Below are 17,975 nucleotides of genomic sequence, written 5' to 3'. Positions count from 1 at the left end.
TGTTTTCCATACTGGACTGTTCTAGAACAGAGTTGATAATAATTATTAAATTAATTCAATTTAAGCACATATTATGATGCTTAGCAAAATTGCTGAATGTAAAAACAAGTCAAAAATCTCATTTCCTGACTCTTCTTGACTTTTGAACAGAAATATGTTCTTCGGCCTGATTGTCTATTGAGAAGCACAAATATGCAACATTCCTTGTACTTTGTGGACATCTAGCATCTTCTGAACACATTTAAAATATTTAAATTTAAAATATCATTGAGTTTTTGTGGCATTGGAGATCAAACCCAGAGTCTTGCACATACTGGGCAAATGCTCTCCCACTAAGCTATACTCCCAGATCCTGTCTCCCTCTTTTGAGTAGAGAACTTCTGACATTACATTATTGCCTTCAAGAGGTGAAAACCACAAACTGGCTATGTTTCATTTTGACAGAAACCTTATGAGATCAAGAGACAGCCAGGAGATCAGTCTGTATTTATCTAGCACATTTCTGGGCATTTCTGGGGGCAGGAAGGAGTATTGATATGTGATACAGAACTGAGAGGGAAAGGCACACCTGCTAAAAATGGAATAAAAATAGAAAAAGAAGGAAGTCTTAACCATCGTCTATGGACAACAGACTCCAGCACTCGAATCAGATTTGGAGGATTTGAATGAATTGGTAGCATTATAAGTTGTTAATTTATTATTGTAAAATTTTAAAAGTGTACTTCTTCAGCAACTGGGTCATTCACAGCTACTGTTTAAAGGCATCCCATTGTGGTATCCAGATATCTGAGAGACCAAATTGGAAATCAAGAACATGAATGGGGCGTTGGTGGCACACACATCTTTAATCCCAGCAACTGGGCGGCAGAGGCAGGTGGTTTTCTGAGTTGGAGGCCAGCCTGATCTACAGAGTGAGTTCCAGGACAGCCAGGAATACACAGAGAAATCTTGTCTAGGAAACATAAGTATAAAGATTGTATGTGACACTTGAAGGCTTGGTTCACCTTGATGAAACATTGGGACTCTTATGCCCACGCTCTTTTCTGTGAGCCAGGAAACACCAAACCTCTTTCCTTTATTCTATGAGTAAGCATTGCTACCATCTTGTCTGTTGTTTATTTTGCTGTTTCCTAGTCTCCCTGCTTTCCACTTCTCTCAGTTCACAGCCTAAGAATGCTGTGAGCAACAGAGCATTCTGTGGGGACTCTTGCCCATGATGGCTGTTTGCTACAACCTTTGCCACACTGATACAATTTGAACACATTGTCTCAGTCAAGTTACTGGTACTGGTGATTGGCTGATGTCTTTCGTCACATCTTTCTTTGTGATGAGTAACAGCTTTAGAAACTGGGAATAAGGGGCTCAGCCTTTAAGAATGTTTGCTGCTCCTCCAGAGAACCAGGTTCAGTTCCTAGCATCCCTTTCAGGAGTCTCACACCACTTGTAACTATAGTTCTAGGGGATCCAACACCCTCTTCTAACTTCTACAGACACCAAGTGGAAGACATATGTATGTGTGTGTGTTTTTTTCTTAAGTTACCCCAGTATTTTTTAATCATTGAGAACAAGGAATAACTGAAGAAACAAGTTAACAATCCTTGGAGATTGTGTAAGATAGTTTTAATTTTTAGATAAGATCTTCCCTTGCAGTTCAGATTGACCTGGAACTAAATACATAGCTCAAGCTAGCCTTGAACTCCACAACCCCAGGCCCTCAGTTTTAGAATGCTAGGGTTACAGGTGTGCACTACTACACCTGGCCATTGAAGGTGTTAAAAAAACTGTTTTTGGGATGGAGAGATGGCTCAGAGGTTAAGAGCTCTTCCAGAGGTCCCGAGTTCAACTCCCAGCAACCACATAGTGGCTCACAATTATCTGTAATGGGATTCGATGCCCTCTTCTCGTGTGTCTGACAGCTACAGTGTACTTATCCGAAATAAATAAATCTTTCAAAAGAAGAAGACAGCGGTGGCGTACTCACATAAAATAAGCAATTCTTTAAAAAATAAAAACTGTTCTCCTTTCTCTCTCTCTCTCTCTCTCTCTCTCTCTCTCTCTCTCTCTCTCTCTCTCTCTCTTTGTGTGTGTGTGTGTGTGTGTGTGTGTGTCCCACCTACTACCTTCTTCTCTCTCTCCCTTCCTACACTACCATCATCTTCCTTAAGTCTTTTGTTTCTGGTGAATTCCTCCTACACCAAGCTGGGGTCCATTACATTAGTCTTATGTATTCTGAATCCACACTTACAATACCTGCTTAGGTTTTACTAATGAAGTCTCAGGAGTCGGTGAATTGTGGCCCCGATGTCACTGGCATGCTCTAACATGAGATAGTCAAGGGGTAAAGGTAACACAGATATTCTAAGAATTGTCTGAGAGGTAATTGATAAACGATTTACTGCCCCCAAATCTGTATTTTCACCCAATATTGGGATGCACTTTGAAAACAATCCAAGCAAGGGCAGTTGGAAAGGGAGAGCCTTGAGAACCATCCAGTCTTATAAGATAGGCAGGGACCTTCTTTCAGAAGGGCTTTAAAAAATCAAGATATCTGTGAACCAAGAAAAGTCTAGAAGACTGGCTTCCCTATCCGAGTTGGGGATGGGTGGTGGGTGGAAAGCTGGAACTCTGGAGCCTGCAAAGAATCAATCCGGTCTTGGAGAGTTAAGAACAAGCGATTCCATCGTTTCCTGGCAACCACTAGTTCCGCCCACCGATTGCCCGCCTCTGGGCGTCATTAATAAGTTTACCAATCAACTCACAGAACGACCGAAACTCAGACGTCAATTGGAGAACTCCTCAGCTCCGTCACTCAGAGACTCCGCCCCTCCCTGCTTCTTCCTGACTGCCAGCGACAAACCTGAGCCGGGCGTTTGGGAACTGCTGGGCAGGTGATTGCGGTAGGTGAGGGGCCGCAGTGTCCGTGTTTAGCATCTCCTACTATGGCCTGACCCCGGAACACAACAGAGGGTATCACGGACCGGATCATCAAGGCCTGTGATTTGTTTAGGCCGGGGTGACTGAGGCCTGGGATCTGGACACACGGTTTCCTCTACCTCTACCTTCTGAAGGTTCCGGGGTCAGGGACACGCTGCCCCCCCCCCCCCCAGAGTGAGAGCAGTCTTGGGGTTTGGATGTGTAGAGGACTTCAATCTTCAATGGAAATTCTAAGGACTTCGTGACATATCTGACCTTCTTACTTTGGGCCCTCGCGCTGGCTGGACTTGGCTGGAATTTAGACTTCGCTCTTGTTAGCTTTCCCGATCTTTAAAAGCCCTCTTAAAAGAGGCATCGACCGATTTCTATAAACCTAGATGGTTATGGAAGCCCCTAGGCTCTACGCAGAGCCTTTCTCCCATCTTGGTGTGGGCGTCTTTCAATGTGTTTCCCAAGCAGGCATAGTGTTGATGCTGGGTAGAAATAAGGATTTGAAAGCAAAACATATACCAGCAATGCAGCTTTGAGCAACCTGCTCATTTGGTCTTGTCATTTCCTCTTCCCGCTTCTTCTTCATCCCTTTCCGTCTCCACTTCCTTCTTCCTCCCCAGCCCTTGGAATTCACACTCTGCCTCAGACTCCTGAGTCCAGGAGTTACAGATGTGCCCCACCACACTAAAGTGATGAAAATGCCTCTCAGTAATTGTAGTCATTGCTAATTATCTGGGTGAAATACACATTGCATACCTTTATTGAGTTATCACACTTTACCACAGAAATATGGGCAATTAAAATAGAAATCATAAAAAATAAATAAAGTGGAGAACAATTTGAATAGGGGTGTGGAGGAACTTGAGGTACACAGCCCACCTGCTACTGTAGTGAGCACACACCCTTGCCATTCGACAGGACTTGACAGTCACCAAGCACCATTTTTTCTGTTTTCACATGTAAGGGACTATGTAAGAGTGTCAGTTTGTGTCCCACTGGAGACAGATCCGAAGTGACACATGTGGGAGGCCTGCAGACAGCGCCACTAGTGCTCAGTGGGAACATGAGAACCTTGTGTTCACTGACTATAGAAAACGCAAGAGCTGGAGATGGAGCTTCTCAGACTCGTTTATGGGGTCTCATCCTGTAGGTGAAAGCCACTGCAAGGCAGCAAACTCCACCGTCCAGCCAACTGTAAAGCCCTGGGCTCCTTTACTGACGTCTCAAACTCCTTTATGGATTCATGTGTCCTGTGTGTGGGGGGGTGGGGGGGTTGAGATAGTGTCTCACTATATAGCCCTGACCTGAAACTTAAATATCCCAGGCTAGCCTCAAATTCACAGATATCCTGCTTTGCTTTCCCTCTGTGTTGCTGGGATTAAAGGTGTGTACCACCACAGCTGTCTACAATGTGTGTGTGTGTGTGTGTGTGTGTGTGTGTGTGTGTGTGTGTGTGTGTATCTCTCCTGCAGGCATGTTTATGCACTACATGCATGCCTGGTGTCCACAGAACTGGAACAGGGCATTGGACGTCCTGGAACTTTGGTTAAGGATGGTTGTGAGCTGCTATGTGGAGGCTGAAAACCAAGCTCTTGTTCTCTGCAGTGAAATGCTGTTTAACCTCTGAGTCATCTCTCCAACTACTATACTGCATTCTGCTTTCTTTCTTTCATTTATATTTTTTATATATTTATCTTTTTTTAAAGGTGCTAAACATCATTTTTATTATTTAACTATTATTTAATGCATGCATTCTTTTTTTGAACAACTTTATTTTAAAAAACAAAGATAAATGAACAAATTTTAAGCATTTTTGCATTAAAGTATACGAATACATTTTTGTCAGTGCTTGGTTTTTTTTTTTCCCCAGAGATTTGATAGTGTGCATTAAGGTCTTACTAGTTACAATAAGCATAAAGTACATGTAAAACAGGATGTAACCGGAATTAGTCAAAGTTTTCTTGGTGTATAAGGATTGAGCATAATGGTTTTTTCTTTTCTTCTTCTTCTTCTTCTTCTTCTTTTTTTTTTTTTTTTTTGAACTTTACACAGTCTGTGAGTAGTTTCTGGGTTGTTCAGAGATTTCTGGGGTTATGTATTTTATCTTGAGACAAAGTCTCACTGGGTATTCCTGTCTAGTCTGGAACTCACAGAGATCTGCCTGCTCTTGCCTTCCAAGTTCCGGGTTTAAAGGCATTCACCACCATATCCAGTATGGTGCTGTGCTGAACTAGGCTTTACTCACTTGAGTTTCGTTTTCCAGCTCCAAATGAAAATGTTTGAGAGCCTTGACTCTTCAGCTACAAAATCTGGCCGTGATCTCTGGGCTGAAATCTGTTCTTGTCTGCCAAATCCTGCCCAAGAAGATGTTTCCAACAATGCCTTTTCGGACTCCTTTATGGATTCACATCCTGCAGGTGAAGGCCCTGTGGCAGCGGCCAACTCTGCTGTCCAGCCTGCTGCAAAGCCCTGGGCTCCCTTGCATGATTCAGAAGTATATTTAGCATCTCTAGGTGAGTTGTCTATCTCTGTTTCTCTTTTTTCCTGTCTGTCTGTTCTCCCTGCCCAATCCCAGCCCCTGTGTTGTTGTTTGTTTGTTTTCTTTTTCAAGATTTATTTATTATATATAAATTCACGGTAGCTGCCTTCAGACACACCAGAAGAGGGCACCAGATCTCAGTGAGCCACCATGTGCTTGCTGGGAATTGAACTCAGGACCTCTGAAAGAGCGGTCAATGCTTAACTGCTGAGCCATCTCTCCAGCCCCATTAACAAGTAGTTAAATGAACCTACCTTGTAGAGAATCCAGTGACAAGAACAGTAGCAGATTGAAGATTCTGCCACTGTTACGCCCACTACTTATCTTGCAGTGTGTTCTACAAACATCCCCCTTTTTTCTAAAAGAAAAAAGTTAGTTAAATCTTATGTAGGCATTATTCTTTTTGCTTCCTTCAAGAAAAACGGACAAATATCATCCTGAGTGAGATAACCCAGTCACAAAAGAACAGACATAATATGCACTCACTGATAGTTGAATACTAACTAGCCCCAGAAAGCTCTGAACACCCCAGAAATAACTCACCGGCTATATGAAGCTCAAGAAAAACAAAGGCCAAAAAGTGAAAGCCTCAGTCCTTCTTAGGAAAAAAAAAATGTATAGCATCATCTCAGAGTGTGGTACACCTGGACCTTAAATCATTAATAATCCAAGAGCTAAGAATATAGCCTTGTGGCAACTTTTGGTATTTAAAGATCATTATGCTTAATCTATACACACCAAGAAAACTGACTGTTTCCATGTTATGTTCTGTCCTACATGTACTTTATGCTTATGGTAACTGGTGGGATTTCAATGCATGCTATCAAACCTCTAAAAGAATTAAGTACTGACAAAATATATTCATATAGTGTTATGCCAAAATGCCTTTAAAAATCTGTGCATGTACCCCTCTTTTTTAAAAATACAGTTGTAAGAGGAAAAAAAAAAAGAACAAGTTAAGTACTGTTTAAAAAGAACACTGTGTATGTATGGGTGTTTATGTAAATTGGTATATTATGCAGTCATTTAAATCATAATTGTTGGTTAAAGTGTTGATGTATAGAAATAAATTTTAACGGGTAAAGCACAAAAAAAAAAAAGAAAGAAAGAAAGAAAGAAAGAAAGAAAGAAAGAAAGAAAGAAAAAAGAAAAAACAAACAATCCCTTAGCTATTAACATATATTACCTGGAGGGTTTTTGTTTTGTTTTGTGGATGAGCTCTTGCTAGTAATTTAAAGCAACCGGGTGCTTACTGCTTTGATCAGTGGTATGTTTCGGTTAATCTATAAGTTGTGTAACTGTTTAAATCAGGATAAATACATCTCCTCAAGTGGTTTTCATTATGGTGAGATCCATGTGTTGTGAAACTAAATCTGGAAATTATTATTTGAAGAAGCCTAATCCTATGGCATGCTTAAATACTTTTGTTATTTTTACGATGGCGGGAGTCAAATATGAGACCCTTGTCAGGAAGTCGCTCTGTGACTGAACTTTGTGGTTGGAGGTTAGCCTCCATAGGACACCAGGAAGAGCCAGAAGAGGGCTTAGATGAGTGCTGAGAAATGGAAGGACAAGGGACTTCCAGAAAGGACGGTCAGAAGGAAAAGCTCTGAGGAAAATGCAGCGGAAAGGTGGAAGACAAGGTGTGGGGACCGCATGAAATTGATAAGAAGCCAGCAGCTCTCACAATCATGGCCGAGGGCCTGAGAGTTCCACTGGTGGCAGACAGAACATCTGCTCCACGATGGTAAGAAGGGCAAGGGTCTGGGAAGGATCCAGAGCCCTTGACTGGTTGATAACATGTGACCTGGCCTTATAAGAAACACTCTTGGGGTGATGGCGTTGATTGATGAATATTGGTCAGAAAGTTAAAACTTCACTAGCCTTTCTAGAATCAGTTAAGAAACTAACTGGAAATTTCAAGTTCCATTTTGGGACTGGAGAGATGGCTCAGTGGTTAAGAGCACTGGCTGCTCTTCTAGAGGTCCTGAGATCCATCCCCCTGCCCCCCCAACCACATGGTGGCTCAGAGCCATCTATAATGGGATCCGATGCCCTCTTCTGGCACGCAGGTGTACATGCAATAGAGTACTCATTGATAAAATAAGTATATCTTAAGGGAAAAAAATCCTTCTCAAGGAAGCCAAGAGACTTTTTGTGGCCCAGGAAAGGAATGGATGATAATGGAAGGCAGGTTTGGAGTGTGTCACAGTCCCAGGTTCTGCCTGCCTGTTCCAACAACATCTGTTTGGGAACTTAGCACACTCAGAAGCCCATTCTAGCCCCAAAGAGTACCTATCTCCATGACAACTAAGACCAGACAATCTGAAGATTGTTTTTTATTGCCAAATAAGCCTGTGCCAAGAAGAATCCACCAATAAGAGCAACGATGACAAATCCAGCCAGATAAATGTATTATCCTATTTATATCCTTAAGGAAAAAAAATATTAAAGTTTATTAACTGCAGGTGTTTTACCTGGGTGGGCTCTTGCTGGTCACCTCCAGAAATACAAGGTGGTAATTGTTTTGGTCAGCATCTGTTAGCTGATGTCACTTGCTTAGAAATGGAAACAAGACTGTGGATTACAACATCTCTCTTTGTTTTAAGATTAGTGGCCATCCCTCAAAAAGCTAGCATCTGCTTGTTGTTTTGAGCATCCTTTCCTGGGGAGATGATACCTACCCCTTCTTTATGGGGTCCCAACAACAATACTAAGTACAATAACACCATACTTCACCTTGGGGAACCAATGAGGGTTTTTTGGGCTTACTTAACAGAGCATGGGTGAGAGGTTACTTGTAGGAGAATGAATGACCCCAAAGCAGGTAACCCTGAAAGACAGCACCCCATCTGGACAATGGCTTCCAGGTAGCTGCAAAGATGGAGTCCCCCTCTTCAGCCAACCTTCCCAGCTCTTACAGTGTAGCACCTCTCGAGGCTACCCACATGCAAGTAGGGCAGAATGGCAGGAACTGCTTGAAGGTGAACCAGAATCTCAGATGAGGGTCCAACAGCCTCCTTCGAAGGCAGCGGTTCTCAACCTGAGTCGCAACCCCATAGGGGATTAAATGATCCTTTCACACAGGTCGCCCATCATATATCTACATTACAATTCATAACTGTAGCAAAATCACCAATAGGAAGTAGCCTTGAAACTTTTTTTTTTTTTGGTTTGGGGGTCACCACAACATGAGGAACTGTTTTAAAGGGTCGCAGTATTAAGCAGGTTCAGAGCCACTGCTCTAAGGGAATGCCAGCGGTAAATAGGTTGCTAGAGATACTCTCTTGTAAACAGGCAGCTGATTTGAAGATGGCAGCTGTTTTGCTTGGAGAACCTTGTTCTGTGACTCATATGCAGACTCACACTTTGCTTAACGGTCAGGATTTGGTCTGAGAAGGGTGATCTCATCAGTGAACAGGACAGAGTACTTACTCAAAGGAAGACGCGTGTGAGGTCACCTACCTTATGGACTCACTGTAGCATTTGTGGCTTGTCCTAGACTACAACGTGACTCAATCATATAGTTGAAGTAACGACTCAGTTAAGGCGGAGAGTAATGGTGATGTCATTTCTTATGTGCTTCAAAAGGGGTCTCCTCATCAATTAAAACACAAAGAAGAGTAATTAAAGGTCTAGCACCAGGAAGCCCTGTGAATCACTCTCAAAGGATTACAAGATGTTTGCTTTAATCAGGCTTCGACATCCAGAATGTAATCCCACATAGAGACCCTAAAGGTCTCTTACTATTGCCTTCCCATTGAGTCAATTCCAGCATCTAATGAACCATGGGGCTCTTGTCACTTCCTCTAATTCTTTCTCATGAGGGTTGGAAAACACTTCATGTCCTTGTAACAAGAGGGAAAAAGACAAAAACAACCATTTGCTCCTCAAGAGAGGTAATTTTCAAGGAGTTGAAAACAGGAGTTGGAATACACATGGCAAGCCAGGGAAGACAGGCATTCCTTAGAGAAATACCTGCTGAGATTCTGTGATTACAAAAAAAAAAACCCCAAAAACATGCTATTGCTTTATTTATGAGAGCCCATGGTTCTTCCTTTTTTTCAGGGTTAACCATTTACTCAATCTAGTGCAAGACGTGGGAAAGAAGCATATTCAGTCAACTTTCATTTCTTTCTCTGAAACTGAGTTCAGTAAAAGGATTTTTTGGGGGGTGTGGGGAGTCTGTTTGGTTGGATATTTGAGACAAGGTAACCTGTAGCCTCGACTAGCCTTGAACTCCTGACCTCCCCGCCTGCCTCTGCCCACCAAGTTCTAGCATCCTAGGCTTGTGCCATCACACCAGCTGGAGAGAACTGCTCACTTAGCATTTTATAGCTTAGCCTCAAAATGTCATTTCATAGGCTCTATGTCACACTCCATTTTCTTTTCTCTTCAGAGAAGAAACTAAGAAGAATCAAAGGTTTAAATGAGGAAGTGACTTCGAAGGACATGCTTCAAACTCTGGCCCAAGCCAAGAAGGAATGCTGGGACCGATTCCTCCAGGAGAAGTTAGCATCGGAGTTTTTTGTGGATGGACTTGATTCGGATGAGAGGTAATTGACTGAATACTTATCACTGGCTAAAGAACTTGGAAAGAGTGGCGTCAGAGTACTGGTATCAGTTGATATTGATACCTCTTAGAGCTGCAATCAGCCCTTGGAAAGTTGTCCAATATGTCCTTGTATGGACCAGTAGTAGATCTTTTTATTTTTTTAAGAATGGCAGATGCCCTCAGCTACATCTTGGCTGCAGATGAATAGAGTTGAGGATGAGCCACTATCTTAAGTGTGCCGTGCACTGGAGAAAGACGTACTGAACAGCTAACCATGTTTCCTACCCGCTAATCTTCAGTGCCATAGAACTTCTGTCCTAGTCCAGCCACCCAAGAGATGTGTCTGGATAAAACAAATACATTTTTTAAGCATCTGTTACATGCTAACACTGTTACCACGGCAGGGATGCATCGTAGGGTGAGCAGGGTGACTGGAGTCCAAAGCTGAAAGCTGAGTTTGCATCTTGACCTGCAAACAGGAAGCAGAGAAAGTAAACTTGGAATTTTGGGTGACTTTGAAACCTCAAAGGTGTCCCTCAGGGATGCATTTTTACAAGCAAGACCTTCCCAAACAGCATCAGCAGCTGGAGACAAGTATTCAAATGCCCGAGTATATGAGAGACGTTTTATTCAAACCACCACACTTCACTCTCTGTCCCTCACAGGGCGGTGACTATACCACAATGCAAAATGTATTTAGTCCAACTTCAAAAGTCCCCATGGTCTTTCGGACTCAACTCTGTTTTAATGATGGAAGTCTCTTATGAGACCCAAGGCAGTTTCTTAACCATAACCCTCTGTAAAATCACCGTCCCACTCCAGGTTCAGTGGGACACATTGTCTCAAGGGGATAAGGTGGTGAATGATGTATTTAGATCCTGGATGTCTCCTTTTCACCTCTGAGTGCATACCCAAGGGTCTTTGTACCCGCACTCACCTATACCACATATGTGCATCACACGTTTTTAAAATTAAATTTAAAAAACAATTAAAACACAATTAAAAAAATTGATGGAAGGAATAACAAGTACGTTTTTAAGTAAAGGTCTTAGGGGGATATGACTTAAGTTTATAACACGACTTAAGTTTATAACACGTAGTTAATATTGACTTTGAAAGTCCCGTGTGTCATGTGAAAACACTATTGCCTGAATCAAGATGAACGTCTAAATAAAACTTCACAGTTACCTTTGATTTAACTTACAAAGCCCTTTCATTTGCCTCTTGAGTTGGCATACCCTCAGATCCTTCAGAAATCAGTGTGGCGTTTTTAAGGTTAGCCAAAATACCCTCAAAAAGCTTAAAAACTATTATATTTTTCATGGGTTCCTGACCTATTCATCACTATGCATGATGTCCTGTCTTCCTGAAAATATCCTTCTACTCTAGTTCTAAAACGATGGAACATTCTCTTGCATAGTCAGTTAAGAATTGCCTCTTTCTGAAACCAGATCACTGTGTTTCTGTGATCATACAGAAAACAGTGTGACCATCCCCAAGTTCGTTCTGATTTCCCCTTTTCTAAACAATTAGAACAGGTCCACAAAAAGTGCAGTAGATAAGGAATAAACGTCTCTTTCGCCTGATTCTCTTTGAGTTGTGGACATAGGCCAACCCACTGCTTCTCCCGACCTGATACTGGGTTCTGTTCCTCTAACCTACATTTGTGGGGACACAGCTGATGGTATGCAGAGCAAGCTCGGGGAAACGGTAGCTATGCGTTTGTTTTCAGACTCAAAGTTTGCGTTTTAAACGGGCCATTGTGTGTTCCGTGAGAGCCAGGTAGGAGATTTTTCTAATGAGAGATGCTACTGTTGAAAGTCCCGTGGCTTTCTGCTTTTGTTTGTTTAGTTGTTGGCTTCATTGGCTCGCTAAGCAATATGGTCTCGTTCTGTAGTCTGGGCTAGCCTTGAACTTGTGACAGTCCTCCTGCCTCAGCTTCCTGAGTGCTGAGGAATCTGGGTGTGAGCCACCAATACCTAGCTGCTGTGAGTTATTGAAGAGCACAGAGCGAGGTTTACATTATTTGTAGTAATTTACATTCTACTTGGGATGTGGAATAGCCGGACGGTATAGGATCCTGGGTACTTAAGGGAGGGAGGAGGCAGACATGAACCTGGCAGCCAATCAGTTCCCCTCTCTACACAAATGAAAAGAGCCCTCTGGCATGATGCCCATTCCTTGGTGGGAACATTGGATTTCTATCTTGGGATCTTAATCTCCGTGCTGCCCCCACGCCTCCCCCCCCCCCAAATTACAGTTCTTACGAATAAGCTCTGTTTGTATAATTGAGCCTCACACCGTCTTAGGTGGAAAAGACCTCAGATTTTCTGTCTCACCCATAATTTGATATTTATTTAAATGTTTCATCCCCTTGACAATTTTTTTTTCCTCTTCAGATTTGAGGGACTAAAAGCTTAAGACAGGGGCACAGGCTCTTCAGCCATTCCATCAAGCCTTCGGAGGCCCTGCTTTGAAGGGGCCCTGGCACTGCTTATAGCCAAAGTGCCCACTAGGGGGCAAATGCTGCTGCTGAGCAGCGAGGATGTGCAGCTGTCAGAGTATCAGTAGCAAAGCAGAGGTGGGAAGAAAATGGTGGTGGGCAGGGAGGCAGGACTTGAGTAACTGAGCCAATCATTAAGTAGTTAATCAGGAAGATCTGACCCAGCCATCCATTCCTTCTTCTGATTTTTTTTTTTTTTTTTAGCACCCTGGAACATTTCAAAAGGTGGCTCCAGCCAGATAAAGTCGCCATCAGCACAGAGGAGGTCCAGTTTCTCATCCCTCCCGAGTCGCAGGTCGAGAAGCCAGAGGCCGGGGACAAGCCAGAGGCAGCAGAACAATAAATTACACACACATACGCCAAGCAGCTGTCTGGGGCCCAGGGGGAACAGTGGAGAGCTTGACAGCGCGGCCTGCAAGGAGAAGTCCTGGGAGGGGAAAGAGCCCAGACTTCCACTGCACAAAACAAACAGCTGCCGGCCCCTGGGGACTTGCTTAGAGCTGGCATGTGTGACTGTCCTGGATGAAGTGACGGATGCAGTGTGTGCTGGATCAAAGCACTGTGTCCTGCATGTCTCACAGCCTGACTGAGCTCCTGCTGCTGCGGCTTAGAGGTCTGTAAGGACCCGGTGAGGAGCAGAGCGTGAAAAGTGCTTGGAGACATCGGATCAGTCAGGGGAGCCGTATTTCTTTTCTCTCTTCTGGGTCGTCCTGCCTGCGTCTCAAGCATTCCATAGTTAAGTAGTCAGGAACAAGTGTAGCCAAGGAGAGTGAAGTCAGTCTCCTTGAATCCAAGCCCTTCCGGGCTTTCTCACATACTCATCGTAACTGGATGGACTCCCAGGAACCCGGCTTTTCCTTTTGATTTGTTCCTTTTGTCAAAAAATGGAGGAAAAACAAAGTGTGAAAACGTGGGTGTTTATATCTGTGTAGATATATTTTCTGTTTCATGACTCCTCCCCCAGCTTCTCCCTGGAACTTTACACGTTCCAAATTAGACTTGTAAATACGGTTTAGTGTTTGACACAACTCTTGATTAATTCTCAACTTGCTCCCTGTGGCAAGTTCCTTGACGGAGCTTGCATTTGCTCCTTGTTTCTTGTGTTGTTCGTGTAAAGTTCAAGTTGTGAATATAAAACGTTCTCATTGGAACAACGGTGTAGTGTGTGTGTTGGGGGTGCCATCAACCCATTCCCTCTCACATCAACGCCGAGGAAGGAGGGAAGTAAAGACAAAGTTATGCCAAGGCAGGGGAGCCAGCCCGGTGTGCATAGTAAGTTCCCCGATCGCCAGGGCTACATAGAGAGACTGCGTCTCAAAAAGAAAGATTGGGGGCCAGAGAGTAAGCTCAGCAGCATCTGCTGTTCTTCCAGAGGTCCTGAGTTCAATTCCCAGCAACCATATCTGTCATGGGTTCTGATGCCCTCTGCTGGCACACAGGTGTAAATGCAGATAGAACATTCATAAACATAAAATAAATAAAAATAAATCTGAAAAAGAAAGAAAAGATTTTATTTCATTATTTATTTTACTTATGTGTATGTATGTTTGCTTGTGTAAGTTTATGTATACCATCTATGAGCAAGAGCCCATGGTCACCAGAAGAGGATGTTGGATCCTTTGCAACTGAAGTTACAAGTGGTTGTAGGATGCCATGTGGATGCTGGGTGGGCCCAGGTTTTCTGCAAGAGCAGTAAATGCTCTAAACTGCTGACCCATCTCTCCAGTTCCAGGTCTCTTGTTTTTAACATGTTTCAGTTTACACTGAAATGTTCTGTGGTAAGATTTCTGAGGCTGTGGTTCCTGGGTGACAGTGTTCAAATCCATATAATAAGAAGTATACCTAAGGGCTGAAGAGATGGCTCAGTGGTGAAGAGCACTGACTGCTCTTCCAGAGGTCCTGAGTTCAAATCCCAGCCACCATATGGTGCCTCACAACCATCTGGAATAAAATCTGATGCCCTCTTCTGGTGTGTTTGAAGACAGATACAGTGCACTTATATGTAATAAATAATAAATAAATCTTTTTAAAAAGTATGCCTAAAATTCTTCAGATAACACTTGCTTATTTCTAAATCAAGTATTTGCCTTATTGAGAAGGATGGGAGCCAGATAGGCCATACCACATACTTGCTTAATGACAGAAATACTTTGTAATTTCCAGATACACTTTTCTCACCTCTTTTTTCGTTAACTACTGGTGTTAGCTCTGTTCCTACCGCTATTGTCGAGTTGGGTATATTTGATATAATAGGTAGCCCTTGGTGGCACCGTGGGGAGCCTGGACACTGATTGAATCTAGTGCTCAGCCAAGCTCTCTAGCTGTCCTCTCTCCAGAGGTCAGATGACAGACCTCACTATTCCTCCAGAGCCATCCAATGGCTTCAGCTAAACAGAAAGGATTAAAAGGAAAACGCTAAGATATTTCTTCATCCTACACCATAAAAGAAAACCATTCTTCCTCAGGAACAAGAAGGAAGAAAAGAGGTAAGGTTCAGAGAAACTTTACCAAAGAGCAGCTGGTCCTGGGACGGAGACTATTTATTCTTTTATGGCCAAAAGTAGTGGTTTTATAATTAAGGCAAAAATCTTAGCTTTTTCTTTTCTCTACCTCCTATTTTCTACATCAGAAATAGACATTTGGGGGGTGGAGAGCTGGCCCAACAGTTGTGGCTGTTATGGGGGGCTTGGCTGCTCTTGCAGAGGACCTGAGTTCAGTTCTCAGCACCCACACCAGACAGCTCACAATTGCTTGTAACTCCAACTCCAGGGGATCCAACACCCACTTACAACTTCTGAAGGCAACTCCACACACACACAAATAAAAAATAAATGTTGAAAAAAAAAAAAAAAAAAACAAGCAGGACACAGACATTTTGGTCTGAGAAGGCAGAAGGCTGATTGTGTGGAAACCTTGGTGGAGGTGTAAGAGGGAGGTCTCAGATCTTCAGCCATCTTAATTAAGAATTCAGCACGTTTTAGCTATGGTCTCTTAACTGTTTTAGAGGTGACAGCTTAAGTAATTACTATTTTAATAGGTGAAACCCCATTAACCTAAACCGAATCTGATATTAGGTCCTGAAGCCAACTCTGTATTCATATAGATTTGTCTTAAGCTCTTGAAGGGGCACTAAATTTGAAACTAGGCATCTGGGTGCTATCTTTGTCCTGTGGCTTACTGTGTGGTCATAAATAAGTCAAATGACCTCTTTGTGTTCCAGTTCCCTTTCAGTAATTAGACTAACCATAGGAAAAATAAGATTGGCCAAAACTGCTGATCTGTTTCCCTTCACCCTGAAACTCTAGGGAGAACTCTTTTAAATCGGTGAAGTGTGTGTTGGGAGAGTCTCGTCACCCCAGCTTCTCTCCTCGGGTCCTTACTGAAACAGATCAAAAGGTAGAGCAAACACAGCGATAGTGCTCAACCTCACAGCCATCGGGGGTAATTACCAGTCGGGGATAAAGCATTAATGATCTGGTATGCCCAGGGATGTAAGCTAAGTGACTGGTACTGTTTTTTCTGGCACATGTACTCATCACCCAGGGCTTGGCAAGGTCAGTCCTGGAATGGCACAGGCTTGCATCCAGTACCTGCTCCAGAAATAGGCTCAGGACATTCACACAGCATAAACAGCCGTCCTACCAACTGTTGCCAAGGTGTGTCCCTTCTAGGCAGGCCTGCCTAACAGGATGATGGCTGGAAGAGGAAAGATGCCCTGAGCCACACCTTCCATCCTGCCTCCCGAGCCACATAAAACTGCTAACATTTTCTTCAGACGATCCCATATAACAGTGGCTCTATTTCAGTTACAAGAGTCGAGACAGGACACTGCCATCATAATCATGGTTTGTAGGAGCACTGTTTACTAGGGCCCAGCACTGGACTATTTAAGGCAGAGATCCATTCATCCTACCTCTGTCCTGCTCCCGGGCACTGGGCGTGGTGGTAAATAAAGGAGCGTCCCATTAGAAGGTCGTAAGTATAGGACACTTCTGAACACCTGCTGAGAGGAGATGAGAGCCCTAGGCCAGCGGGCGGCAGGTGTGGGAGCGAGGTCACTTAGGGAAGCTGGTCCAGAAGAACCAGTAGGAGCAGGAAGAAATAGAGTTAAGAGTATGGGGGAACTAAGTGTGTACAAAGGCCTAAGGCAAAAGGGTGTTTGAAGGATCTTGAGAAAGTTGTTCAGTGGGGCTGGAGCATAGGGAACAGAGAACAAAGAAAATACCAAAACAAGAGATGTTAATAAAGCAAGGCCATGTGAGGAGGGCTTCAGATCCACGCTAAGGAGTTCGGGATTTATGGTCAGGGAAGAGGAGCTAATGGCCATTTAAAGAAAGGCAGCGACATCAGATTTGCATCTAGAAAGATGGCTATGCTACTCTGGGCATGACCTGGTTACATTGATAGGAGATGTACAAATTATTCACGTTCAGCAGAGATAAATATATCTCTATAAGTACAGGGCTTGTGGGGTTTATTTTAAGTTATTTTCCTTCGGCTACATGACAAGTAGAATTATGTGTGGCAAATTGTATTTTGCAATGCTGGCTGGTCCAGTACATCACATCTCACACGTTCACATCTCAGGTGATGTGTACATTCCTCCATTGAGATGCTGGGCCGATATTCCCTCTCTCTGAACTTGGCAGACCTTTATGTCACTGCTTTGCTAACCAGTACAACACAAGGAATGCTAAGTTCTGAGGCTAAGTTGTAAAGTTTTCTGTGTGCTTTACTCTGTCCTCCTCCCTTCCTTCCCTTCTCCCTTCCTCCCTTCCTTCCTCCCTCCCATTCCCCCTTCCTTTCTTCCTCCCTTCCTTCCTCCCTCCCATTCGTCCTTCCTCCCTTCCTTTCTACTTTCCTCCCCTCCTCCCTCCCTTCCTCCCCTTTTCCCTTTCTCCCACCCTCCCTTTCTCCTTTTCTTCCATCCTCTCCTCCTCCCCTCTTCCCTTCCTTCCCCTCCCTTCCTCCCCTTCCCTTCCTCCCCCTCCCTTCCTCCTCCCTCCCTTCCTCCCATCCTCTCCTCCTCCCTTCCTCCCTTCTTCCCATCCTCTCATTCTCCCTCCCCTCCTCCTTATACTCCTCCCATCCTTCCATCCTTCCTTCTTCCCCTTCTCCCTTCTTCCTCTCCTCCCCTCCTCCTATCCCTCCTCCCTCCCTCCCCCACCCTTCGCTCAGATTATTTTCATTCCTGACCTTTAATCAGACCTACATAACATTAAGTGGAATTAAGAAAAGCAGTCTGCTAACCCCTGAAAAGTTCACGGACAAGCCAAATGTTATGGATTACATCTTAAGTTTGGGTTGGATCTGTAACTTGGCCACAGCCAACAGTTGGCTATGATTTAGGCATCAGATACCTTACAGCTAATTTCAACTGTATCATCCTACAGCCTCTTCTACTTTCTGATGATGACCACAAACTTTGAATACACTGCCTACAGTATGGATAA

The 17,975-nt window shown here is 43.6% G+C and overlaps 1 protein-coding gene across 2 annotated transcripts; it reads left to right on the top strand.

The window, feature by feature from the left end:
* The first annotated feature begins 2,834 nt into the window (after nucleotides 1-2,834).
* On the top strand, nucleotides 2,835-13,940 carry CCDC32 (coiled-coil domain containing 32). Of its 2 annotated transcripts, none has more exons than XM_080931602.1 (4): nucleotides 2,835-2,897; nucleotides 5,189-5,438; nucleotides 9,864-10,020; nucleotides 12,727-13,940. In XM_080931602.1, exons 2-4 carry the CDS (start codon nucleotides 5,195-5,197, stop codon nucleotides 12,863-12,865), a joined length of 540 nt encoding a protein of 179 aa, XP_080787728.1. In that variant the 5' UTR covers nucleotides 2,835-2,897; nucleotides 5,189-5,194; the 3' UTR covers nucleotides 12,866-13,940. The 2 variants fall into 2 exon arrangements, with proteins under 2 accessions (XP_080787728.1, XP_080787729.1); XM_080931603.1 differs by having other exon boundaries at nucleotides 2,857-2,901.
* Nucleotides 13,941-17,975: the final 4,035 nt, after the last annotated feature.

The sequence above is a fragment of the Micromys minutus genome (genome assembly GCF_963924665.1).
Source record: "Micromys minutus genome assembly, chromosome: 17".
NCBI classification, from domain to species: domain Eukaryota; kingdom Metazoa; phylum Chordata; class Mammalia; order Rodentia; family Muridae; genus Micromys; species Micromys minutus.
This window is presented reverse-complemented; position numbering and strand designations above follow the sequence as displayed.

Bases quoted from the DNA above. Each gene is read 5' to 3' on its own strand.
- CCDC32 (XM_080931602.1), top strand. From the start codon at position 5,195: ATGAAAATGTTTGAGAGCCTTGACTCTTCAGCTACAAAATCTGGCCGT. The intron at 5,439-9,863 runs GTGAGTTGTCTA...TTTTCTCTTCAG, and splicing joins AGTATATTTAGCATCTCTAG to AGAAGAAACTAAGAAGAATC. The intron at 10,021-12,726 runs GTAATTGACTGA...TTTTTTTTTTAG, and splicing joins GGACTTGATTCGGATGAGAG to CACCCTGGAACATTTCAAAA.